Source organism: Aulonocara sp. 'chitande type north' Nkhata Bay, linkage group LG13, assembly GCF_057382095.1.
Source record: "Aulonocara sp. 'chitande type north' Nkhata Bay isolate Kocher_YH1m ecotype deep benthic linkage group LG13, A_spYH_male_GT1.1, whole genome shotgun sequence".
Taxonomy (NCBI): Eukaryota; Metazoa; Chordata; class Actinopteri; order Cichliformes; family Cichlidae; genus Aulonocara; species Aulonocara sp. 'chitande type north' Nkhata Bay.
In genome coordinates, this window is record NC_141356.1 from 14,920,081 (window position 1) to 14,946,515 (window position 26,435).

At 44.6% G+C, this 26,435-nt stretch overlaps 2 protein-coding genes and 1 pseudogene across 2 annotated transcripts; 2 read left to right on the top strand and 1 right to left on the bottom strand.

Moving 5' to 3' along the window:
- The first annotated feature begins 3,470 nt into the window (after nt 1-3,470).
- On the top strand, nt 3,471-5,867 carry LOC147315856 (uncharacterized). Its single transcript, XM_086260177.1, has one exon. It carries the CDS (start codon nt 3,471-3,473, stop codon nt 5,865-5,867), a length of 2,397 nt encoding a protein of 798 aa, XP_086116303.1.
- Nucleotides 5,868-8,747: 2,880 nt separating this feature from the next.
- LOC147315857 (uncharacterized) lies at nt 8,748-10,070 on the top strand. The gene is made up of 2 exons (XM_086258166.1): nt 8,748-9,096; nt 9,553-10,070. Exons 1-2 carry the CDS (start codon nt 8,748-8,750, stop codon nt 10,068-10,070), a joined length of 867 nt encoding a protein of 288 aa, XP_086114292.1.
- Nucleotides 10,071-19,765: 9,695 nt separating this feature from the next.
- LOC147315858 (uncharacterized) lies at nt 19,766-21,941 on the bottom strand (annotated as a pseudogene).
- Between the last annotated feature and the right edge of the window lie 4,494 nt (nt 21,942-26,435).

Here is a 26,435-nt window from a genome sequence, read left to right on the forward strand (position 1 = left end):
TATCAGCGAACACACAACATCCTGGAGGAGATAGCGAGACCGCCAGGGTCACCGTGGATGGTCTGCCCGCCCAGCAAGCGTAGAAGGCGACGGAGGGAAAGAAAGCAGAAGAGGGGATGCCGGTCGGGCTCAGACGCTAGGCTGCGCAAACATCCACACCGGTGTGGGGATGAACAAAAAGTATTTTACCAGCATAATATAATCTGCAGTATGATCATTGCTTTAACAATGTAACAGATAGCTTTAAGATGGCCTTAAGATGTTTATGATGATGATAACTTTGTATTTCAGATGCAGTTATAACTATTTTATACATATTGCATATCTGTGCTTATTTGAGTTGATGTTCAGGTTCTTTAAAAGGTTTGAAGCTTCACTGACGTGACTGTTCAGATGATCCATGTTGAGGGAAAACTAGAACATAGAAGGATAATTGCAATACATGCTTATAAAACACTTATATCAGGTTATTTTATATTAAGGTTTCATTAGAGGTTTTTGATTAGAACATTTATTTAGTAGAAGACATACACATAGTCTCAGTGAGCCTCTGTCCTGGTGAAAGGTCAGAAGTGCAACAGGTGAATTGAGAAAGAGCATTTGAGGACGAGACACAGCCTCTATTTCACCTCTTCACCTACTTACTGTCTGAGTGAGGTCAACACACACACTTTTAGTTAGATTTATTTAGAGAAGAGGTTAGACATGTCTGGTGCTAACTGTGAAAGTGTCTCGGTGAAAGAGGAACCGTTTCTTGGTGTCTCGGCAAGAAAGAGGAACAAGACAAGAACTGAAAGGTAGACAGGAAGGGTCAGCCATGAAAATAGAAGATGATGTTCTGTGTGAAAGGTCATTGTGGTGTTGATTTGACGTATGTATAAAATGTATCTGTGACGCATGAAGGGGCGTCAGTAAACAAACCCTGATGTTATAAAATAATTGTTTGTGCTTTAGTAAGTCGAAGATCAATTGCTGTTTCCAGTGATCTTCCCACGTGTAAATTAAAATCTTCGTTTGACTTCACCCGGCCGGACCAGTGTGGTTATTCTTCGATCACCTCTTGTACCCTTCCTCAATTTTTGAACCTTAAAATTTTTGGGAGCTTCGTCCGGTGGTTGAGTAAGGGAGAAAAGTGGAGGTGTGAACGGTGGTCCGAGGTGGTCAGACGGGCAGACTTGGCCAGTGGTCAAAGTGAGTGGACGCACGCCGGCGCATCATATTTAAAAAGGTAAGACACTACCTGTTGAATTATTTCCAAAGTGTGTCAAATTGGGCTGTGAAAATTAAAAGTCCGCTCACTGAAATTACTGGTGGATGTCTGTTTTGATTTTGATAAGAATCTGAGGATTTAAAGCAGTTGGACTGCTGGTAATGATTGAATGCGGTTGGACCGCTAAAAGGATTTAATACGGTTGGACCGTGGAAAGCAGTTGGACTGCTTAATGATTTTAGTATGTTAGGGAATTTGCTTATTTTTTGGTTATAAGGTTGGACCTGCTTCAGTTATACACTTGTTTTGGGTGTTGATTGTTGTTTCAAAGTATTATAAATTATTTTAGAACGGAACCGTGGGGGTTCTAGGAAGCGCAGTGCTCAGAGGTAACGCTTGCCAATGCCAAGGACGCTTAGGCATTGTCCTCAAAAAGAGGGATAGTCAGTTGGTTACTGTGGAGTTTGGGGCACTCCAGAATAACTAGGAGTTAGAGTCTCCTTACCGTTTGGAACGGTAATCTGCGCTTTTTTGGGCAGCAAAGGTTGGACCTTGGGTGTTGGACACTCTTAAATTGTGTTAGGGAATTTAGAGATGAGGCCAGAAACTGTTGGACAGATACTGGTTAATTGATTACAAAAAAGTTGGACTTTTATCGGTTAGACCGTTAATTTAAATTTGTCAAAATTGTTTAGGCGTTAAAAGGCTTAAAATCTGTGCAGTTGTAAATATAAGACGTCTTTGTAATATAAAAAAAAAAAAAAAAAAAAAGGAGAACTTGGTGTGAGAGGAGGCTGTGTGTCGAGTCAGCAATGCACTGACTGTCTGCTGCTATTTTTAGATGGTGTGTGTGTGTGTGCATGCAAATGAGGCAGCTGATGCAGAGCGCATGAGAGAACTATGCTTTCGGTTTTGTGTGTTATTCAGCTCTATAACTATTGTTTGCAAATGTGGATAAATGTCTGCGATTAAAATGCTGGCTTAGTATATAATAACATTGTAAATGGAGTTTGAATGATGATTGTAAATATATGAATGGTGATAGCGTTTCGAAGTAGAATATAAGAATTGTTTGTGTTTAAAACCAACGTTTAGGTAAGAAGATTTAAGGTGGATTTGAAGGTATAAACAAGAAATAAAAGGGTAATGTTAATAAAAAGGGCTACAGTCTGCAAGTGTTGTTAATTCATGAGCTGACTGGATGCAGAGTAAATGGAGTGGTCATCCTAAAAGGATCGAATGATGCTCTAACTCTGTGGCCAAGTCAGACATAGGCTTTAAGCAACCATGAGCCACTAATAAGCGTGACAGATTAATGAGTATGTGTAATTTGAACTTGTTAAATAGCCTTAATAGGAGTAACTCAATGAGCACGCAATAAAGTGGACTTTTTAGGGGCAGTTTATTACTGATGCCATAAAAAGCAACTTAATTAGTAAGTTCAATAACAAATTTTAAAGATAACCTTTGTTATTTGATAATAGAGAGAAAAATTCAGGTTACATATAGTACACATAAATAAGGGAATGTTAATTTCTGCGTCATATCACACTGAAATTTCAATTGTAGGGGATCATTTACAGGTGAATTGTGTGGGACACGGGGAGACAGAAGAGTCACCCCATGAGTTTTCAGTGTGCATAAGAATAGAGGAGGCTGAACTGGAAGCCTGCCTGAGTCGTTGTTTTCTTTTATTTGAGGGTCTGCTTGAAGTTTGTGAGAACGACCACCTTGATATGTGGGAGCCTTCTCGGGGAGCGATTTTTTTGTTAAACATGTGGCAGGCTGTGCAAAACGGAGAAAGCTTTGACATAATGACATAAAGGTGATTTCTTGGTTTTAGATTTATTAGTACGGGATAAGTTCAGGGACGCTTGAGGGTGTGTTGCTGTAAAGTGTATAAGAGACGCGCAGCGCCGTTAATGGGTTTAAAATTAAATGAAAAAACACTAATCAGAGGAACTATTGGAGAGGTAAGTATACGGAGGTGAGCGCGTTGCGCATAAGGGTTGCTGGTTTCATATATTAACACTTTGAGGGCGAATAATTTTGATTGAGTGTCAACGCTTGAGAACACGAGGATAGCGTCTAAAGTGCTGGGTTAAACTTTGTGTGTCACCAAGCAGGGGAAGAGGAGCCAGTGGTTGCGAGAACAGCGAGACGAAGACTGAAACCGAAAGTTAAGCGTGTCTGGGTGACCTAGACCTAGAAGGCGGAGTCGACCAACGTCATTGGAAGAGGTAAGTCTGTGTTTCAGAGAATGGCTGACAGCTCGGGTGCGACACCTAGTGGGAAAAGGGGATACAAACCTCTGAAGGATCAGCTTGAACAGCTTAAGAAAGCTATTCGTTTGGCTTCCCCTGGAGTATTAAAATCAGCAGAGAAGGAGTGCCAAGCGATGGAGGTTGAGGTAAGCAAACTTATTACATCCCAACAGAAAGGGCTGGGTGACAAAATAGCTCTGAGCTTGGTGTTAAAAACTGAAGGAGAGAGATGTGAACAGAAATTGAAACAATTAGAAGAGGAGTCCAAGGGACATTCAGTGAACAGGAAAGCCAGAGGAGAAATTAAGGACCTAAAAGAAACTCATGCCAAGTGCTGTAAGTGGCTGTTCCTGTGGAGGGCAGCCTCTTCCTGGATGACTGAGGAGGAGGATGACACAGGAAAATCAGGAGACATGGTGAGTATAATGGAGTCTTTGAAACATCTGAAGGAGGAAAATAAAAAGCTAGAGGACCAAGTGAAAGACTTGACTCCGAAGGTAGAAGAGGCTAACAGGTATTACACACCGAAACTATATCCTTGGGCCGAATTGACACGTAGTGCACCACCACCACCATATGTCATGCCTGTAATGACCCTTGGAGGGGGACAAGTTCGTGGCCCAGACGGACAGACTGGAGTTGTCCTTGGCGGAATAGCAGACGTTGAATATACTACTACTCCCCTAAATATCCCCGAAGAAGGGATAAGGGCAGTGGAATGTCAGTCCCAAAATATGGGAGGGAGAATGATAGCCTCAGCTGCAGATGAAGGCTCGACCTCGCCTCCCAGTTTGTTGGATAGTGGAAACATCATACGGGCCGAAGTGTCTACAGTGGAACAGCCAAAGCAGGACGGAGAGGCCAAAAGGACCCCTAGAATGAAGGACAAAATACCACAAGGAGTGATAACCGAGGGAGAACATTGGGAAGGAGAAGTGTATGGACAAATGCATGAGGCCCCACGTGCGTTAATAGAGGCATTGACGGCATTGGAAGTTATAAAGCAGAGAGTAATGAAGGGAGGGCCAGAAGAGGAGAATGAAGACCGTGCGAGGTCATCAGAAGAAGACGACGATGAGGAGGACGAAGATGGAGGAAGAGCTGAGCCCCAACCAGGTACAAGTTTAGTTTTGAGGAAAAGAAGTGTGAAGAGAGACCAAGCACAGAGACGGCCCATATTTAAGAGCTCAAAGGGAAAAGGAAAGTTGAGGAGCAGTAGAAAAGTGAGTTTTGAACAAGGAGCTCCTGACCCTGGTTTAAATCTGCCTTTAATAGCAGGTCCAAAGAACGAACCAGTTTATCGCGCCTATAAGGTAAGAGATTTGGAAGCATTGGTTAAACAACTTCCACCAATAACTGAGGGAGGAGCTAGCTGGTTGAGAAGGCTGGGCGCACTGACCGAAGGAGAAGAATTAGCGCTGGGTGATTTCCGCGCTTTGGCCGGACGTTGTATGCTGGGTGGTGGGTTAGCAGATGTAGAGCAGATAGCTCAAACAACCAGATATGCAAATGACCTGCCATACCATGAGGTGCAGAGTGACTTAGCAGATGCAGTTCGGGAGAAGTATCCAACTCCTAATACTGGAGCCATTCCAAAAATTATTTGGGATCCCAAAAATACACCCAGAGAGTTTTTAGCTAAAGCAAAGGAACAATGGTTGTTAGAAACAGGAATACATCCAGGGAAGGAGGGAGAAAGTAGAGCGTGGTTCCGTTCGGCTGTGCTGGCTGGGCTGCCCAACCAGGTTGCAGTTGACTTGGAAAAGAACCCAGATTTTGCCGTTGCAGACTCGGTGCAGTGGGACAGACATGTGACCCACAGACTTCAGCAGGAACAGGATTTGGCAAACAAACAAAAGAAAGAGTTGGAGGAAGCCCAGGCGTGGCTGGTCAAGTTGCAGCTGGCAGAAGCAAAAAACAAAGCAGGGGACAGAAAGAAAGAGGATAAAGAGAGCACAAAGAAAATAATGGTGGCAAGGCCCCAGGCTGATCCTGTGCCTGACTGGCCAGATCAGGATCCAGGTCTCTACCCTGATGATCGTTGGCCCGCCAATGCACCAAGGCAGCGTCAACCCGTAGGGAATTGGGGGACCGGTGGACCGCAGAGAGGGCGTGGTGGATCCGCGAGGGGAGGACAAAGGGCTCGGAATCTGGGGAATCCTGGCAGTGTGTCTTGGACTGGGTGTCTGAGATGTGGAGCAGAAGGACACTGGGCCCGAGACTGCCCTGAACCGCCGCAAAACTATCAGGGGCGAGGCTATCAATCCCAGGCACGAGGAGGCCCAAGACAAAGAGGTGCCTACAGGGGAGCATATCAAGCTCCAAACCCGAATGCAGCACCAGTCGCCCAGTACCCAGTAGCTGACTGGGGCTGGGAGGGGGAGCAATACTGAAGGAGCCCGGAGAGACCGAACAGCGTGAGTACGGCAGAACCCATGCTGTCAATGACCGTGGAAGGCACTGAATTGCCCTTTCTGGTAGATACTGGAGCAACATATTCAACACTAAGAGACACACCAGACAGTGCAACACTCTCCTGTCACACAGTTAATGTGGTCGGTTTTTCCGGGATACCGATGACCCTGCCATTGACAGATCCAGCATTGACAAAGCTGGGAAAACAGACTTTGAAACATCAATATGTGGTGTCCTCACAGGTGCCCGCAAATCTCATGGGCAGGGACCTGCTCGTGAAGCTGGGAGCCACGATCATGTGCTCACCAGATGGACTGATTGTTACTCTCCCTGGAGGAAAAGAATTCCCGTGTCTGGGATCACCTTCAAAGACTCAATATCTAGTCCAGAACTCTGAACAACCCACTGCCAAAATTTACTGGGGGAGGCTAGTGGAAGAAGGCATTCTGAGACATTATCAGCTGTGGAAACCCTGGATAATGAGCCTGGCTGTCTATTCCCCGCCGCGGGATCCTTTCCACGTCACACTCTTATATGATAGGGAAGATAACGATATCTATCGGGAACAGTTCCAGTCTGATCTTGAGGGACAGACGTGGAATGTGCGAACACATAACATTTATGTTGGACCAGAAGGTGTGGCCGCGGCTGTGAAATTTACTGATGAACAACTGCCTTGGTACAATGTGGGAGAGGATTCAGCCCCTCACATTACCTTGGCGGTCCACGAGGGTCATGGGCCAAGAGATCTGGGACCAATGGTCAAGCGGGCGCTGGACAACGCATGCTGGCAAAGCACCCAAATTCCAAATGTCTGGTATGCACCAAAATGTAAAATATATCGCATAACTTGTTTGTCCAACGATGCAGTGATCTTAGAACATAAAGAAATTTCCAGAATACATGGCAGGGAAAGAATGGATCATCCTGATGCAGTAGTTGAGCTCTCAAAATTGCCTGATACTTTGTGGTCCGCAGGGCCCACAGATGTAGGTTTGGCTAACTGTTCGCCTGTCCTGTTCCAGCTGAAGTCTGACACACCAATTAACAGACCACAATATAAGCACAAAACTGAAGCAGAGGAAGGCATAGCTGAAACCATTGAAGGGCTGTGGAAGGCAGGAGTGCTTGAGCCCTCATGGTCATTTTGGAACACACCTATTTTGCCAGTGGAAAAACATGGGACAGGGAAGTACCGTATGGCACATGATTTGAGAGCAATAAATGCCATACTGAGGACTGACACTGTGCCTGTACCAAATCCCTACACAGCTCTGACCGAAATTACTGGGGACCAAAAGTGGTTCACATGTATTGACCTAGCGAATGCATTCTTTTGTCTTCCACTGCACGAGTCACTAAGAGACATTTTCTCATTCACATACAGAGGCCGGAAATTTAGGTACACACGCCTACCACAAGGCTTTGCACTCTCACCAGGAATTTTTAATCAGGTGTTGAAAGAGGCACTGTCCCCATGTCAACTGCCAGAGGGCTGTACATTAATACAGTATGTTGATGATCTTCTTATTGCAGCCCCGTCAGCAGCGGCCTGTACGGCAGCATCGCTTGTGGTGTTGAACAGATTGGCGGAGTGTGGCTTCAAAGTGAGTAAAGAAAAACTGCAGTTGGTCCGGCCAGAGGTAACATTCCTGGGCCGGGTGATCGCACACAGATCAGTGGGGTTAATGAACACACACAGAGACCAAATTCTGACACATCCAAAACCAAGAACTGTGAAGGAGTTGCTTTCCTTTCTTGGCTTGACAGGTTACAGCAGGCAGTTCATTCCGAACTATGCGGGTAAAACTGCCCCTTTAAGGGACCTGATCAAGAAAGTTGGTGTTCGAAATCTGAAGGCTGAATTGCCTTGGACGCCGGACACAGAGACAGCGTTCATTTCGCTAAAACAGGATTTGTCAAGAGCCACAGATCTGGCCACACCTAACTATGATGAGGCATTTTATCTTGATGTTTCAGAAACAAAGGGAGTTGTGAATGGTGTGTTGTTTCAGAAAAAAGGGGGAGGTAGAGATGTGCTTATGTATGTCAGCATAAGATTAAATTCAACAGAAGCAAGGCATCCCACATGCACACAACACGCAGCAGGAGTAGCAAAGATAATTCAGAAAACAGCACACATAGTGAGGGAACACCCACTGAAAGTGCTTACCACACACAGTGTAGTGGCCTATGTGAACTCACAGGTATTCACAATGACCCCACTGACGCAACAAAGGTTGAGCAAAATTTTAGATGCGCCAAATTTGACATTCACACATGAAGGAATAAATATGGCAGACCTAATGGGGTCAGGAGAACCACATGACTGTATTAAGAAAGCCCAGGTTGAAGGAAAAATCAGGGAAGACCTAAAGGCAGAGCCCATACTTGGAGCTGAGGACTGGTTCACAGATGGATGCTGCCACAGAGATGAAGAAGGATTAAAAGCCGGCTATGCAGTAGTCTGTAGAGTAGGAACTGAGTTTCAGGTGAAAGAAGCAGGAAAAATTGAGGGACAACAGTCGGCCCAGAGAGCTGAAGTGATAGCCCTAACTCGAGCCCTGAGGTTGGCTAAAAACATGAGAGTGAACATCTACACTGACTCAGCATATGCGTTTGGAGCAGCCCACGTGGAACTGGCTCAGTGGAAGAGAGCCGGGTTCAGAACGGCTACTAATGCACCCATCTGTCACAAAAAAGAAATGGAGGAACTGGAAAAGGCTCTGGAGGACCCAGACGAGGTAAGTATCATAAAATGCAAAGGCCACTCACAAGCAGACAGTATGGTGGCGAAAGGAAATCAGAAAGCTGATGAAGCCGCAAAGGAAGCAGCAGGCTACAAAGGACAGAGACAAATGGTACAGGTAACCCCGGAAGAGGAGGCCAGTACTAACAGCATGGAAGAAGTTAGACAGGCTCAGGAGGAGACATCCCCGGAGGAAAAGGGGGTGTGGGAAAACAAAGGAGCCTGGCAAGATGGCGGTTTGTGGAGGGGGCCAGATGGGCGTCCCGCTTTAACGGCCAAAATGGCGGAACAAAAGGTGAATGAGGCTCACGGGCTTGGTCACGTGGGAGTGAAACAGATGGAGAGAAATTTGTGCCGATGGTGGCATCCTGATTTGAGAAGGATGATACTGGAAAAGGCCAGAACATGCCTAATTTGTGGGGCACACAACCCAAAGCCAGCAGTAAAACCTGAAGCTGGTAAGTTTCTCATGCCAGAAAGGCCAGGAGAAGAGGTCGTGATTGATTATACCGACATGATTGATACGGGCCCAGGTGGTGTGAGGTATTTGTTGGTGTGTGTGGATGTTCTGACTGGATGGCCCGAAGCATGGGCGACCAAACGTGAAGACGCGAAAAGCGTGATTAAGTGCTTAATCAATCATTATATTCCAAGGCATGGGTTTCCCAAGAGAATTAGATCAGACAATGGTACTCACTTTAAGAACAAAGATTTGCAAGAGGTAGAGAGGATGTTGGGAGTGCAACATAAGTTCGGAACGGTCTATCATCCTCAATCCCAAGGAAAGGTAGAGAGGATGAACCTAAATTTGAAAAACAAGTTGGCTAAAATCTGTGCGCAGACAGGGCTAAATTGGGTCGCAGCCCTGCCCATTGCTTTGATGACCATAAGATGTTCTGTTAACCAATCCACAGGTTTCACCCCTTACGAGCTGCTGACTGGGAGACAGTTTCCAGCACCCTGGACAGTGGTCCCGGTGGAGCAGCCCAGGACAAGAAACAGGTCTCATGCAGAATATTTTAATGAGTTGAAAGCTCTTGTGTCCAGCTTTACAAAACAGGTCACTTGTGAGAGACCCACGGGGAACGGAGAGGTCCCGGACGCAAAGGCGGTGTGGCTAAAGGTCATTAAGCGAAAGTGGAAGGAGCCCCGCTGGACTGGTCCGTATGAGGTGACCGCCCGGACGGCCACAGCAGTCCAGCTGAAAGGGAAAGGCGACACCTGGTACCACTGGTCGCAGTGTGCACCCGCACACGAGAGCTTGGTGGAGGAAAACTCGTCTTCAAAGAACACAGGTGTCAACAAACAGAGGCAGAATAAACCCTCTCACCTGTGCAACGGGCCGACCAATAGTCCACCTGGAAGGCTGAAGAAAGAAGAGCAGCCTAGGAGGAAATCGCCGCGTCTACAGAAAGGAGTGGTAACAAACTGAGAGTTTGAAAAGGGGTGGTTTAAATAAAAAGGTAAAAGGGAAAGAGGAAAATAGAAACAAACTTTCAAAATTTATGCTAAGTACAAATATACATCACACAATGCCACCCCGCGAACCGGAGACTCGTGAAGAGAGAGGACTGATTAAAATGTTGCTTGTGATTGTTAGTTTGATGACTGTAATGATATTGATAATGGCCCTATGTTGGCTTGTTTATATTTTGCAGGGAGGCCCCCGCGAACTGTCTGAACACAGGGGCCAGTTGAATCCAGCACCAAAAGAGAAACTGTTTATTGAAACAGGGCTGAAAAGGAGATCAAAACGCGAGGTTTCGGGTAAAAGGGATGAGTGCCTCAGTACATATGGTGGTTTAGAGTTGAACTATGTTAATGGGTCCACAACTTCATTCACATTTGATTTATGCGATGTTTTAAAGTGTGAAGGAGCAGATAGTAGTTGGAGAGGATATAATGTGTGGGTTTGTTGGGATTATGCAGTGAGTACACATTGTGAAAGAGGGAGTAGGCCCTTTGCAAACTGGTGTCGGAACTGGAATCAGGTAAAGGGTTACACTGGGGAAAATGGGGAAACGTCAGGACAAGGGTCAGAGAACGTGTTAAAACTTCAAAGAGATTATAGTCCATCTAAGAATCCTTTGACTATGTCGCTGGGCAACTGGCGGCGTAAAAACTCTGTGTATTTAGTCTTGGGAGTGGAGACTGTGGGACCTGATCCGAAGGGGTTAATTAAAGTTAATTTCCTAGAAAAGGCCAATCCCGTACATCCTGTAGAGCCGGTTAGAGAAGAAAAGGAAATACACATGATTAACAACCCAATGAACTCTGTTGTAAATTCTACAGGAAAAAGGGGAAATGGGTCGTCATATGTGGTACCAGAGGAACAGGAACTAAAGGATAGACGAGTCCTGGCAGTGGACTACACTAGACTGAAGCCTCAGGATTTAATTGAGCGCGCCACTGGGTTCAGTGACAGTAATCTCTGGCTGGACTGGATGGCTCTAAATGCTAGGGAACAAGAGCTATCTAATTGTGTTGCTTGTGCCTCTGCTAGACCACGGTTGTTCACAGAGCCCGCTCCACTCCATCCGGAGGACAAGTGGGGCTATGATTGCATGTTGCGAATGACCAGAGGAGCGGTGAGCACTGGAGACTGTACTGTGTTATCCAGTTTGTTTCCTCCCGTTGATAAGCGGACAAAGGCAGGACCATTTTTGCCGAAAAAAGGTAATTATACGTGTTTTAAGTTCTCCACAGATAAAGTAATATATAACGTGGGAGAAATCGACCCAAGTTGGAGCCGAAACCCGGGATCGAACCAGGGACCTTTAGATGGTGCGCTGTTACCCAGACGGGAAGAACCACAAACAATGTAAGTGATCCCAACACTTTAATTGGGACTTGGGCTAGAAGTGGACTTTATTATTATTGTGGGCACAAGACTCTTTTGGCTCGTGTTCCTCTGGGAAGTGTGGGGACGTGCGCGATGGTGAGACTAGGAGCACCTCTTATGTTAATTGGAAATCAGGTAAAAACCATTCCACAGCACAACACACGCACATTGGCAGCTAGGCGGAAGAGACATATCCTATCCAAGAGCGGGATTGAGGGAACACACGCTTATGACCCTAGGCTGAACTCGCCAACCTGGATTGACTCAATAGGGGTCCCCAGAGGAGTTCCAAGTGAATACAAACTTGTAGACCAAATAGCTGCTGGTTTTGAGAATCTTCCAATAATTTCTGCTCTTTTTCCAGTGACCCCGAACAAAAATGTAGACAGGATCAATTATGTTCACTATAATTTGCTGAGGCTCTCTAACCTTACCAGAGACGGGATGGAAGGGTTAGCGGAGCAGATGGGTCCGACCTCATTAGTGGGGGTCCAAAATAGAATGGCCCTTGATATGTTGTTGGCGGAAAAAGGAGGTGTATGCGCGATGTTCGGAGACCAGTGTTGTACTTATATCCCGAATAACACTGCTCCAGATGGCTCAGTGACGCGAGCTTTGGAGGGGCTAAAGAGTCTCTCTAGAACCATGCATGACCACTCGGGAATTGACAACTCGCTGGAGAACTGGATGACCTCAGTGTTCGGACAGTGGAAGGGGCTTGCTCTGTCAATTATGTTTTCTCTATCTGTATTGGTGGGTATTTTGGTGACCTGTGGTTGTTGTCTCATTCCTTGTGCCCGAAGGTTGGTAGAGAAGGTGATTGTAAAGGCAGTGGACCCTGGGGCGGTGGCCCCTATGTCCATGATGCCAATGATGGATATGGAAGCAGTTGAGTGGACTGAGGAGTGAACAACAACATATGTATCGACCTCTGGTGTGCCAGAGGTCGAAAGGGGGATTGTGGGGATGAACAAAAAGTATTTTACCAGCATAATATAATCTGCAGTATGATCATTGCTTTAACAATGTAACAGATAGCTTTAAGATGGCCTTAAGATGTTTATGATGATGATAACTTTGTATTTCAGATGCAGTTATAACTATTTTATACATATTGCATATCTGTGCTTATTTGAGTTGATGTTCAGGTTCTTTAAAAGGTTTGAAGCTTCACTGACGTGACTGTTCAGATGATCCATGTTGAGGGAAAACTAGAACATAGAAGGATAATTGCAATACATGCTTATAAAACACTTATATCAGGTTATTTTATATTAAGGTTTCATTAGAGGTTTTTGATTAGAACATTTATTTAGTAGAAGACATACACATAGTCTCAGTGAGCCTCTGTCCTGGTGAAAGGTCAGAAGTGCAACAGGTGAATTGAGAAAGAGCATTTGAGGACGAGACACAGACAGTAAGTAGGTGAAGAGGTGAAATAGAGGCTGAGTGAGGTCAACACACACACTTTTAGTTAGATTTATTTAGAGAAGAGGTTAGACATGTCTGGTGCTAACTGTGAAAGTGTCTCGGTGAAAGAGGAACCGTTTCTTGGTGTCTCGGCAAGAAAGAGGAACAAGACAAGAACTGAAAGGTAGACAGGAAGGGTCAGCCATGAAAATAGAAGATGATGTTCTGTGTGAAAGGTCATTGTGGTGTTGATTTGACGTATGTATAAAATGTATCTGTGACGCATGAAGGGGCGTCAGTAAACAAACCCTGATGTTATAAAATAATTGTTTGTGCTTTAGTAAGTCGAAGATCAATTGCTGTTTCCAGTGATCTTCCCACGTGTAAATTAAAATCTTCGTTTGACTTCACCCGGCCGGACCAGTGTGGTTATTCTTCGATCACCAGTGTGTGAATGTGTGTGTGAATGGGTGGATGACTGGATATGTAAAGCGCTTTGGGGTCCTTAGGGACTAGTAAAGCGCTATATAAATACAGGCCATTTACCATTTACCATTTACCTCTTGTACCCTTCCTCAATTTTTGAACCTTAACATTTTTGGGGGCTTCGTCCGGTGGTTGAGTAAGGGAGAAAAGTGGAGGTGTGAACGGTGGTCCGAGGTGGTCAGACGGGCAGACTTGGCCAGTGGTCAAAGTGAGTGGACGCACGCCGGTGCATCATATTTAAAAAGGTAAGACACTACCTGTTGAATTATTTCCAAAGTGTGTCAAATTGGGCTGTGAAAATTAAAAGTCCGCTCACTGAAATTACTGGTGGATGTCTGTTTTGATTTTGATAAGAATCTGAGGATTTAAAGCAGTTGGACTGCTGGTAATGATTGAATGCGGTTGGACCGCTAAAAGGATTTAATACGGTTGGACCGTGGAAAGCAGTTGGACTGCTTAATGATTTTAGTATGTTAGGGAATTTGCTTATTTTTTGGTTATAAGGTTGGACCTGCTTCAGTTATACACTTGTTTTGGGTGTTGATTGTTGTTTCAAAGTATTATAAATTATTTTAGAACGGAACCGTGGGGGTTCTAGGAAGCGCAGTGCTCAGAGGTAACGCTTGCCAATGCCAAGGACGCTTAGGCATTGTCCTCAAAAAGAGGGATAGTCAGTTGGTTACTGTGGAGTTTGGGGCACTCCAGAATAACTAGGAGTTAGAGTCTCCTTACCGTTTGGAACGGTAATCTGCGCTTTTTTGGGCAGCAAAGGTTGGACCTTGGGTGTTGGACACTCCTAAATTGTGTTAGGGAATTTAGAGATGAGGCCAGAAACTGTTGGACAGATACTGGTTAATTGATTACAAAAAAGTTGGACTTTTATTGGTTAGACCGTTAATTTAAATTTGTCAAAATTGTTTAGGCGTTAAAAGGCTTAAAATCTGTGCAGTTGTAAATATAAGACGTCTTTGTAATATAAAAAAAAAAAAAAAAAAAAAAGGAGAACTTGGTGTGAGAGGAGGCTGTGTGTCGAGTCAGCAATGCACTGACTGTCTGCTGCTATTTTTAGATGGTGTGTGTGTGTGTGCATGCAAATGAGGCAGCTGATGCAGAGCGCATGAGAGAACTATGCTTTCGGTTTTGTGTGTTATTCAGCTCTATAACTATTGTTTGCAAATGTGGATAAATGTCTGCGATTAAAATGCTGGCTTAGTATATAATAACATTGTAAATGGAGTTTGAATGATGATTGTAAATATATGAATGGTGATAGCGTTTCGAAGTAGAATATAAGAATTGTTTGTGTTTAAAACCAACGTTTAGGTAAGAAGATTTAAGGTGGATTTGAAGGTATAAACAAGAAATAAAAGGGTAATGTTAATAAAAAGGGCTACAGTCTGCAAGTGTTGTTAATTCATGAGCTGACTGGATGCAGAGTAAATGGAGTGGTCATCCTAAAAGGATCGAATGATGCTCTAACTCTGTGGCCAAGTCAGACATAGGCTTTAAGCAACCATGAGCCACTAATAAGCGTGACAGATTAATGAGTATGTGTAATTTGAACTTGTTAAATAGCCTTAATAGGAGTAACTCAATGAGCACGCAATAAAGTGGACTTTTTAGGGGCAGTTTATTACTGATGCCATAAAAAGCAACTTAATTAGTAAGTTCAATAACAAATTTTAAAGATAACCTTTGTTATTTGATAATAGAGAGAAAAATTCAGGTTACATATAGTACACATAAATAAGGGAATGTTAATTTCTGCGTCATATCACACTGAAATTTCAATTGTAGGGGATCATTTACAGGTGAATTGTGTGGGACACGGGGAGACAGAAGAGTCACCCCATGAGTTTACAGTAGTTATTGTGATAGCTGTTTATATACCGCCGGATGCTAACGTTGGCACGGCTCTCAGCCTCTTGCTCAACACCATAAACAAACAACAGCTTGCCCACTGTTAAGATTCAATATTGAGGAAGGGTACAAGAGGTGATCGAAGAATAACCACACCGATCCGGCCGGGTAAAGTCAAACGAAGATTTTAATGAATACACGCGTGGGAAGACAACTCTGTACGCAGACAGGAAGTAGTCTTCGATTTAATCAAAGCATGAACAGATATTTTATAGCATCAGGGTTTATTTACTGACGCCCCTTCATACGTCACAGATACATTTTATACATAGATCAGATCAACATCATCATGACTTTTCACCTAGAAAATCATCTTCTATTTTCATGGCTAGCCCTTCCTGTCTACCTTTCAGTTCTTGTCTTGTTCCTCTTTCTTGCCGAGACACCAAGAAACGGTTCCTCTTTTACCAAGACAATTTTGCAGTTACAGCCAAACATAACTAACCTCTCCTCTAAATAAATCTAATTTAAAGTGTGTGTGTGTGTGTGTGTTGACCTCACATGCTCTTTGTGTCACCTCTTCACCTACTGTCTGTGTCTCGTCCTCAAATGCTCTTTCTTAATTCACCTGTTGCACTTCTGACCTTTTACCAGACCAGAAGCTCACTGAGACTATGTGTATGTCTTCTACTAAATAAATGTTTTAATCAAGAACCTCTACTAAAACCTTAATATAAAATGATCTGATATATAAGTGTTTTGTAAGCATGTATTGCAATTCCTTCTCTGGCTCCAAGTCACTTGCACAATAGATTGTCCGAACATCGCGCCGAACAAAGCTTCCGACCCCCAATTAATTGACCGAGCTCCAACTCTTTAATAAGCACAGATATGCATTGTGTATAAAATAGTCATAGCTGCTTAAGGCCTTCTTAAAGCTATCTGTTACATTGTTAAAGCCTCGTCTTAGCCTGCGGCTCAAAATAACTTCCTGCTTCTTTCTGCATACAACTTCCTGTCAGCCTGCAACTCAGTCTTTCTGAAAGAGACACTGTTTAAACCTTGGAATGCAATATCCATGCTGCAGATTATATTATTAATGCAATGACAATTATTTGACAATAGCAGTAAAATAATTTCCCTCCTCGACACTCCCCCTTTTGACCTCTGGAACACTTATTGACTTGTATTTATGTATACTCTTCAACGTTACTCATCACTTTAAAATTCTTTTAAGCGCTGGTTTCACGTCCAGTTGCTCGCTCTACTTTCCCTTATCTGATCATCAACATCCTGTGCACAAGTTGTCGCTGCTGCAAGTTAATCTACTCCAAAAGAAAACAACCACTTTAATCAATTATGTTTAAGCATATAAGCAATTACTCCTGTATACATTTCATCATAGCTAAATGCTGCCTTGAAACAACTCCTATGTGTTAACACTAACTTCATTTTAAAACCTCACATTTCCTATGTTATCACCTGTTTTGGTATAACCTTTTTATTTCATTTTGCTCCCTTAATGTAACAATACCTCCTGATTCTAGTTTATCAGACTTAACCAAAATATATGCTTTCCTTCCTCTTTGGTCCTTCTTTAAGTTCAGTTAAAAGCTAAATGAATTTAGGGCCTTTTGCCTGGAATCAATACTGTCATGTGTGTTTCTTAACTCTGTGTCTGTAAGCGTGTGCAATCCTTCATGAACTCATATTATCCTCACAGTAGATTGGCTAATCATAGCGCTAGCCAAAGGCTCATGACCCTCCAGAGACAAATTTGAGCCACAACTCCTTTAAAAGCACAAAATGCAATATGTATAAAATAGTTATAACTGCACCTGAAATACAAAGTTAACATCATCATAAACATCTTATGGTCATCAAAGCAATGGGCAGGGCTGCGACCCAATTTAGCCCTGTCTGCGCACAAATTTTAGCCAACTTGTTTTCCAAATTTAGGTTCATCCTCTCTACCTCTTGCAAATCTTTATTCTTGAAGTGAGCACCATTGTCTGATCTAATTCTCTTGGGAAACCCATGCCTTGGAATGTAATGATTGGTTAAGCACTTAATCACACTTTTCGCATCTTCACATTTGGTCGCCCATGCTTCGGGCCATCCACACACCAACAAATACCTCACCCCACCTGGGCCTGTATCAATCATGTCGGTATAATCAATCACGACCTCTTCTCCTGGCCTTCCTGGCATGAGAACCTTACCAGCTTCAGGTTTTACTGCTGGCTTTGGGTTGTGTGCCCCACAAATTAGGCACGTTCTGGCCTTTTCCAGTATCATCCTTCTCAAATCAGGATGCCACCATCGGCACAAATTTCTCTCCATCTGTTCCACTCCCACGTGACCAAGCCCGTGAGCCTCATTCACCTTTTGTTCCGCCATTTTGGCCGTTAAAGCGGGACGCCCATCTGGCCCCCTCCACAAACCGCCATCTTGCCAGGCTCCTTTGTTTTCCCACACCCCCTTTTCCTCTGGGGATGTCTCCTCCTGAGCCTGTCTAACTTCTTCCATGCTGTTAGTGCTAACCTCCTCTTCTGGGGTTACCTGCACCAGTTGTCTCTGTCCTTTGTAGCCCGCTGCTTCCTTTGCGGCTTCGTCAGCTTTCTGATTTCCTCTTGCCACCATACTGTCTGCTTGTGAGTGGCCTTTGCATTTTATAATACTTACCTCGTCTGGGTCCTCCAGGGCCTTTTTGTGACAGATGGGTGCATTAGTGGCCGTTCTGAACCCGGCTCTCTTCCACTGAGCCAGTTCCACATGAGCTGCTCCAAACGCATATGCTGAGTCAGTGTAGATGTTCACTCTCATGTTTTTAGCCAACCTCAGGGCTCGAGTTAGGGCTATCACTTCAGCTCTCTGGGCCGACTGTTGTCCCTCGATTTTTCCTTCAACCTGGGCTTTCTTAATACAGTCATGTGGTTCTCCTGACCCCATTAGGTCTGCCATATTTATTCCTTCATGTGTGAATATCAAATTTGGCGCCTCTAAAATTTTGCTCAACCTTTGTTGCGTCAGTGGAGTCATTGTGAATGCCTGTGAGTTCACATAGGCCACTACACTGTGTGTAGTAAGCACTTTCAGTGGGTGTTCCCTCACTATATGTGCTGTTTTCTGAATTATCTTTGCTACTCCTGCTGCGTGTTGTGTGCATGTGGGATGCCTTGCTTCTGTTGAATTTAATCTTATGCTAACATACATAAGTACATCCCTACCTCCCCCTTTTTTCTGAAACAACACACCATTCACAACTCCCTTTGTTTCTGAAACATCAAGATAAAATGCCTCATCATAGTTAGGTGTGGCCAGATCTGTGGCTCTTGACAAATCCTGTTTTAGTGAAATGAACGCTGTCTCTGTGTCCGGCGTCCAAGGCAATTCAGCCTTCAGATTTCGAACACCAACTTTCTTGATCAAGTCCCTTAAAGGGGCCGTTTTACCCACATAGTTCGGAATGAACTGCCTGCTGTAACCTGTCAAGCCAAGAAAGGAAAGCAACTCCTTCACAGTTCTTGGTTTTGGATGTGTCAGAATTTGGTCTCTGTGTGTGTTCATTAACCCCACTGATCTGTGTGCGATCACCCGGCCCAGGAATGTTACCTCTGGCCGGACCAACTGCAGTTTTTCTTTGCTCACTTTGAAGCCACACTCCGCCAATCTGTTCAACACCACGAGCAATGCTACCGCACAGGCCGCTGCTGACGGGGCTGCAATAAGAAGATCATCAACATACTCTATTAATGTACAGCCCCCTGGCAGTTGACATGGGGACAATGTCTCTTTCAACACCTGATTAAAAATTCCTGGTGAGAGTGCAAAGCCTTGTGGTAGGCGTATGTACCTAAATTTGCGGCCTCTGTATGTGAATGAGAAAATGTCTCTGAGTGACTCGTGCAGTGGGAGACAAAAGAATGCATTCGCTAGGTCAATACATGTGAACCACTTTTGGTCTTCAGTTTTGTGCTTCTATTATGGTCTGTTAAATGGTATGTCAGACTTCAGCCGGAACAGGACAGGCGAACAGTTAGCTAGACCTACATCTGTGGGCCCTGCGGACCACAAAGTACCAGGCAATTTTGAGAGCTCAGCTACTGCATCAGGATGATCCATTCTTTCCCTGCCATGTATTCTGGAGATTTCTTTATGTTCTAAGATCACTGCATCGTTGGACAAACAAGTTATGCGATATATTTTACATTTTGGTGCATACCAGACGTTTGGAATTTGGGTGCTTTGCCAGCATGCGTTGTCCAGCGCCCGCTTGACCATTGGTCCCAGATCTCTTGGCCCATGACCCTCGTGGACCGCCAATGTAATGTGAGGGGCTGAATCCTCTCCCACATTGTACCAAGGCAGTTGTTCATCAGTAAATTTCACAGCCGCGGCCACACCTTCTGGTCCAACATAAATGTTATGTGTTTGCACATTCCACGTCTGTCCCTCAAGATCAGACTGGAACTGTTCCCAATAGATATCGTTATCTTCCCTATCATAAAAGAGTGTAACGTGGAAAGGATCTCGCGGTGGGGAATAGACGGCCAGGCTCATTATCCAGGGTTTCCACAGCTGATAATGTCTCAGAATACCTTCTTCCACTAGCCTCCCCCAGTAGATTTCGGCAGTGGGTTGTTCAGAGTTCTGGACTAGATATTGAGTCTTTGAAGGTGATCCCAGTTTCACAAGCAGGTCCCTGCCCATGAGATTTTCCAGGCACCTGTCAGGACACCACATATTGGTGCTTCAAAGTCTGTTTTCCCAGCTGTGTCAATGCTGGATCATCATCATTGACAGCATAGGTTCTGCCGTCCCCACGCTGTTCAGTTTCTCCGGGCTCCATCAGTATTGCTCCCCCTCCCAGCCCCAGTCGGCTACTGGGTACTGGGGGCTGGTGCTGCATTCGGGTTTGGAGCTTGATGTGCTCCCCTGTAAGCAACTCTTTGTCTTGGGCCTCCTCGTGCCTGGGGTTGATAGCCTCGCCTCTGATAATTTTGCTGCGATTCAGGGCATTCTCGGGACCAGTGTCCTTCTGCTCCACAGCTGTAACAGCCAGTCCAAGACACACTGCCAGGATTCCCCGGATTCCGAGCCCTTTGTCCTCCCCTCACGGATCCACCACGCCCTCTCTGCGGTCCACCGGTCCCCCAATTCCCTACGGGTTGACGCTGCCTTGGTGCATTGGCGGGCCAACGATCATCAGGGTAGAGACCCGGATCCTGATCTGGCCAGTCAGGCACAGGATCGGGCTGAGGCCTTGCCACCATTATAGTCTTATTTAGTTCTTTCGGTTCTTTTCTTCGCATTATATTTTTCGCGAGCCTCACCCAGCTGCAGCCTAAGCAGCTGCGCCTATACTTCATCTAACTCTTTCTTTTGTTTGTTCGTCAAATCCTGTTCCTGCTGAAGTCTGTGGGTCACATGTCTCTCCCACTGCACCGAGTCTGCAACGGCAAAATCTGGGTTCTTTTCCAAGTCAACTGCAACCTGGTTGGGCAGCCCTGCCAGCATTGCCGAACGAAACCACGCTCTACTTTCACCCTCCTTCCCCGGATGTATTCCTGTTCCTAACAACCATTGTTCCTTTGCTTTAGCTAAACACTCTCTGGGTGTGTTTTTGGAATGGCTCCAGAGTTAGGAGTTGGGTCCTTTTCCCGAACTGCATCTGCTAAGTCACTCTGCGCCTCATGATATTTCAGGTCATTTGCATATCTGGTTGTTTGAGCTATCTGCTCTACATCTGCTAACCCACCACCCAGCATACAACGTCCGGCCAAAGCGCGAAAGTCGCCCAGCGCTAATTCTTCTCCTTCCCAATGTTCTCCCTTGGTTATTGGTGGAAGTTGTCTAACCAATGCTTCCAAATCTCTCACCTTATAGGCGCGATAAACTGGTTCGTTCTTTGGACCTGCTATCAGAGGCAGACTTAAACCAGGGTCAGGAGCTCCTTGTTCAAAACTCACTTTTCTACTCTTCCTCGACTTTCCTTTTCCCTTTGAGCTCCTAAATATGGGCTGTCTCTGTGCTTGGTCTCTCTTCACACTTCTTTTCCTCAAAATTAGGCTTGTACTTGGTTGAGGTTCAGCTCCTCCATCTTCGTCCTCCTCATCGTCTTCTTCTCCTGATGACGTCGCACGGCCTTCATTCTCCTCTTCTGGCCCTCCCTGCATTACTCTCTGCTTTATAACCTCCAATGCCGTTAATGCCTCTATGGACGCACGTAGGGCCTCATGCATTTGTCCATACACTTCTCCTTCAGTTTTTAACACCAAGCTCAGAGGTATTTTATCACCCAGCCCTTTCTGTTGGGATATAATAGGTTTACTTACCTCAACCTCCATCGCTTGGCACTCTTTCTCTGCTGATTTTAATACTCCAGGGGAAGCCAAGCGAACAACTTTCTTACGCTGTTCGAGCTGATCCTTCAGAGGTTTGCATCCCCTTTTCCTACTAGGTGTCGCACCCGAGCTGTCAGCCATTCTCTGAAACACAGACTTACCTCTTCCAATGGCGTTGGTCGACTCCACCTTCTTGGTCTAGGTCACCCAGACACGCTTAACTTTCGGTTTCAGTCTTCGTCTCGCTGTTCTCGCAACCACTGGCTCCTCTTCCCCTGCTCGGTGATACACAAAGTTTAACCCAGCCCTTTAGACGCTGTCCTCGCGTTCTCAAGCGTTGACACTCAATCAAAATTATTCGCCCTCAAAGTGTTAATATATGACACCAGCAACCCTTATGCGCAACGCGCTCATCTCCGTATACTTACCTCTCCAATAGTTCCTCGGATTAGTGTTTTTTTCATTTATTTTAAACCCATTAACGGCGCTGCGCGTCCCTTATATACTTTACAGCAACACACCCTCAAGCATCCCGTACTAATAAATCTAAAACCAAGAAATCACCTTTATGACATTATGTCAAAGCTTTCTCCATGTTGCACAGCCTGCCACAGGTTTAACAAAAAATCGCTGCCCGAGAAGGCTCCCACATATCAAACGCACACGCACACATACAATTTCAACCACGCACTCTCAAGCACATTTGTCTCCTTTAAATCTACTAATCGCTTGGAGACATCTCCACAGATAATTACATTATTTCCCAAGCAAGCATATCAGAATCAAAACCGTCTAGTACCGACTCTACCATAACCTGAGCAAAGTGGGCGGCCTCTGTGGGCTCCCAATTTGGATCATTTTCATGCTCAGTCATCTCCTTTAAGCCTTGAAATAGAAATAGACAACGTTGTATATAGGCATTTAGCTCATGCAGCTCAATCTCGGACCACACTGTCATCTCATAAGGTGAAACACCTTCCTCAGTCACTATGTGACATTTACAGGTCACCTCTAGTCGACCCTCTTCCTCTGCAATTTGTATGTTACAGGTTGCAAAATAAATCACAGGCATGTTTGCTTATTCTATTTAAACAACGATTTTACAGTATTAAATGGGACTGTTTAGTGCATGGGACACAACACAATCATTTACTGTTAAAGCGACAAATGTCAAACAGGTTCTAACAGGTCCACTTTATTGCGTGCTCATTGAGTTACTCCTATCAAAGCTATTTAACAAGTTCAATTTACACATACTCATTAATCTGTCACGCTTATTAGTGGCTCATGGTTGCTTAAAGCCTATGTCTGACTTGACCACAGAGTTAGAGCATCATTCAATCCTCTCAGGATGACCACTCCACTTACTCTGCATCCAGTCAGCTCATGTATTAACAACCCTTGCAGACTGTAACCCTTTTATTTTTTGTTTATGCCTTCAAATCCACCTTAAATCTTCTTTACCTAAACGTTGGTTTTAAACACAAACAATTCTTATATTCTATTTTGAAACGCTGTCACCATTCATATATTTACAATGTTGTTATTTACTAAGCCAGCATTTTAACTGCAGACATTTATCCACATTTGCAAACAATAGTTATAGAGCTGAATGACACGCAAAACCGAAAGCATAGTCCTCTCATGCGCTCTGCATCAGCTGCCTCATTTGCATGCACACACACTCTTCATCTAAGAATAGCAGCAGGCAGTCAGTGCATTGCTGACTCGACCCACAGAGATCTTTTTTAATACAGAGACGTCTTATATTTACAACTGCACAGATTTTAAACCTTTTAACACCTATCAAATTTCGACAAATTTAACATAACCGTTTTTTGCGATCAATTAACCAGTATCAAGACTTTAACTGTTTCTGGCCTCATTTCTAAAATCCCTAACTCAATTTAAAAGCGTCAACCAACCCAAACTTTTTGAAGTTTTAGGTTAAAGTTACACGCCCGAAATCCACTTCTGCTGGCCAAAAAAGCGCAGATACCGTTGCAAACGGTAAGGAGACTCTAGCTCCTAGCTATTTTGGAGGTTCCCAAGTTCTCCCCGGTTGCCAACCGTACTAACCCTATTCGCCGATAGGTCAGGGCCAAGCGTCCTTGGCCGGGAGGGAGCGTTACCTCCGAGAACTGCGCTTCCTAGAACCCCCACGGTTCCGTTCTAGAATAATTTATAATACTTTGAAACACCAATCAACACCCGAAACAAGTGTATAACTGAAGCAGGTGCAACCTAGTGGTCAAATGGAGACTCCAACTCACAAAATGACCGCTCAGGTCCACTTTATGACCAAATTTGGACTCTAACCAACAAAATAACCAATTCCCTACCAAACTACTTGAGACTCTAACTCAATTTCTTTGGGACTTCAACCCAGTATTTAAACTTTTCTTATCAGACTCTTAACTACTTTCATTTCTTCTTAGCAGAACTCTAACTGCTTCAACTCATGAGATTTTCATCAAAATCAAAACAGACATCCACCAGTAACTTCAGTGAGTAGACTTAAATTTTATCATATCCAATTTGGCACACTTTGGAAATAATTCAACAGGTAGTGCCTTACCTTTTGGATAAGCCGGCTTATGCCCACTCACTTAGACCACTGGAATTCATGTCTGCCCGTCAGACCACCCAAGACCCCGGATTTCTCCGTCCAAACCTCCAACTCTCCCTCCTCAATAACCGGACGAAGCCCCCAAATGTTAAGATTCAATATTGAGGAAGGGTACAAGAGGTGATCGAAGAATAACCACACCGATCCGGCCGGGTAAAGTCAAACGAAGATTTTAATGAATACACGCGTGGGAAGACAACTCTGTACGCAGACAGGAAGTAGTCTTCGATTTAATCAAAGCATGAACAGATATTTTATAGCATCAGGGTTTATTTACTGACGCCCCTTCATACGTCACAGATACATTTTATACATAGATCAGATCAACATCATCATGACTTTTCACCTAGAAAATCATCTTCTATTTTCATGGCTAGCCCTTCCTGTCTACCTTTCAGTTCTTGTCTTGTTCCTCTTTCTTGCCGAGACACCAAGAAACGGTTCCTCTTTTACCAAGACAATTTTGCAGTTACAGCCAAACATAACTAACCTCTCCTCTAAATAAATCTAATTTAAAGTGTGTGTGTGTGTGTGTGTGTTGACCTCACATGCTCTTTGTGTCACCTCTTCACCTACTGTCTGTGTCTCGTCCTCAAATGCTCTTTCTTAATTCACCTGTTGCACTTCTGACCTTTTACCAGACCAGAAGCTCACTGAGACTATGTGTATGTCTTCTACTAAATAAATGTTTTAATCAAGAACCTCTACTAAAACCTTAATATAAAATGATCTGATATATAAGTGTTTTGTAAGCATGTATTGCAATTCCTTCTCTGGCTCCAAGTCACTTGCACAATAGATTGTCCGAACATCGCGCCGAACAAAGCTTCCGACCCCCAATTAATTGACCGAGCTCCAACTCTTTAATAAGCACAGATATGCATTGTGTATAAAATAGTCATAGCTGCTTAAGGCCTTCTTAAAGCTATCTGTTACATTGTTAAAGCCTCGTCTTAGCCTGCGGCTCAAAATAACTTCCTGCTTCTTTCTGCATACAACTTCCTGTCAGCCTGCAACTCAGTCTTTCTGAAAGAGACACTGTTTAAACCTTGGAATGCAATATCCATGCTGCAGATTATATTATTAATGCAATGACAATTATTTGACAATAGCAGTAAAATAATTTCCCTCCTCGACACCACCCGGATGGGGTTTTTATTGTCGCCGGCGACTTTAACAAAGCGTGCCTAAAGACTGCGCTTCCTAAATTTGTCCAGTTTGTCGACTTTGCTACGAGAGGAGAACACACTTTGGACCATGTCTATTCAAACATCAGGCATGCTTTCAGAGCGACACCCCTCCCCCACCTGGCTGGATCTGACCACCTCTGCATGTCCCTCACCCCCACCTACACCCCCCTGCTGAGAAAAACAAAGCCCCAGACAAAGACAATAAAAACCTGGCCTGAAGGAGCCCTCTCTCAACTGCAGGACTGCTTCTCAACAACTGTATGGGATTTATTCTCCAGCCACAACCTCCAGGAGTACACGGACACTGTACTCTCGTACATCAGGAACTGTGTTGACAATCTCACCGTCAACAAAAGGATCAGGGTGTTTCCAAATCAAAAACCCTGGATGAATAGCGAAGTGCAATCCCTCCTAAAAAGCCGCAACACTGCCTTCAAGTCAGGGGACAGGGCTGCGTATAGGGCGGCCAGGGCAGACCTGAGTAGAGGCATCGGGAAAGCTAAGGCTGCCTATAAGAGGAGGATTGAAGATCACTTTGCTGACAACGACCCCAGAAAAATGTGGCAGGGGATCAATCACATTACCAACTACAGAAGCAATAACCAGGCGATGTCTAGGACTGATGCCTCGCTGGCTGAGGATCTAAACCGTTTCTTCACCCGCTTTGAGACGACCAGGCCCTCAGCTGTCACACCACTTCCACCCGCCCCCAGCACTGGCACACTAACACTTAGGGAGCATCAAGTGAGGTGTGTTCTAAGGTCAGTGAATCCCAGGAAGGCGGCAGGTCCTGATGGAATACATGGAAAGGTTCTCAGAGCATGTGCTGACGAACTGACCGGAGTCTTCACTAAAATCTTCAACCTTTCCTTGTCATCAAACACCGTCCCGCCCTGCCTCAAAACCTCCACCATCATCCCCATCGCCAAGAAGACAGCTGTGGTCAGCCCAAATGACTACAGGCCTGTTGCACTTACGCCTGTAGTGATGAAGTGCTTTGAGAGACTGGTCTGTCAGCACATCAGGGCCGGTC

Coding starts and splice junctions, on each gene's coding strand:
- LOC147315856 (XM_086260177.1), top strand. CDS start 3,471: ATGGCTGACAGCTCGGGTGCGACACCTAGTGGGAAAAGGGGATACAAA.
- LOC147315857 (XM_086258166.1), top strand. CDS start 8,748: ATGGTACAGGTAACCCCGGAAGAGGAGGCCAGTACTAACAGCATGGAA. Junction 9,097..9,552: donor AGCAGTAAAACCTGAAGCTG/GTAAGTTTCTCA, acceptor ACCAATCCACAG/GTTTCACCCCTTACGAGCTG.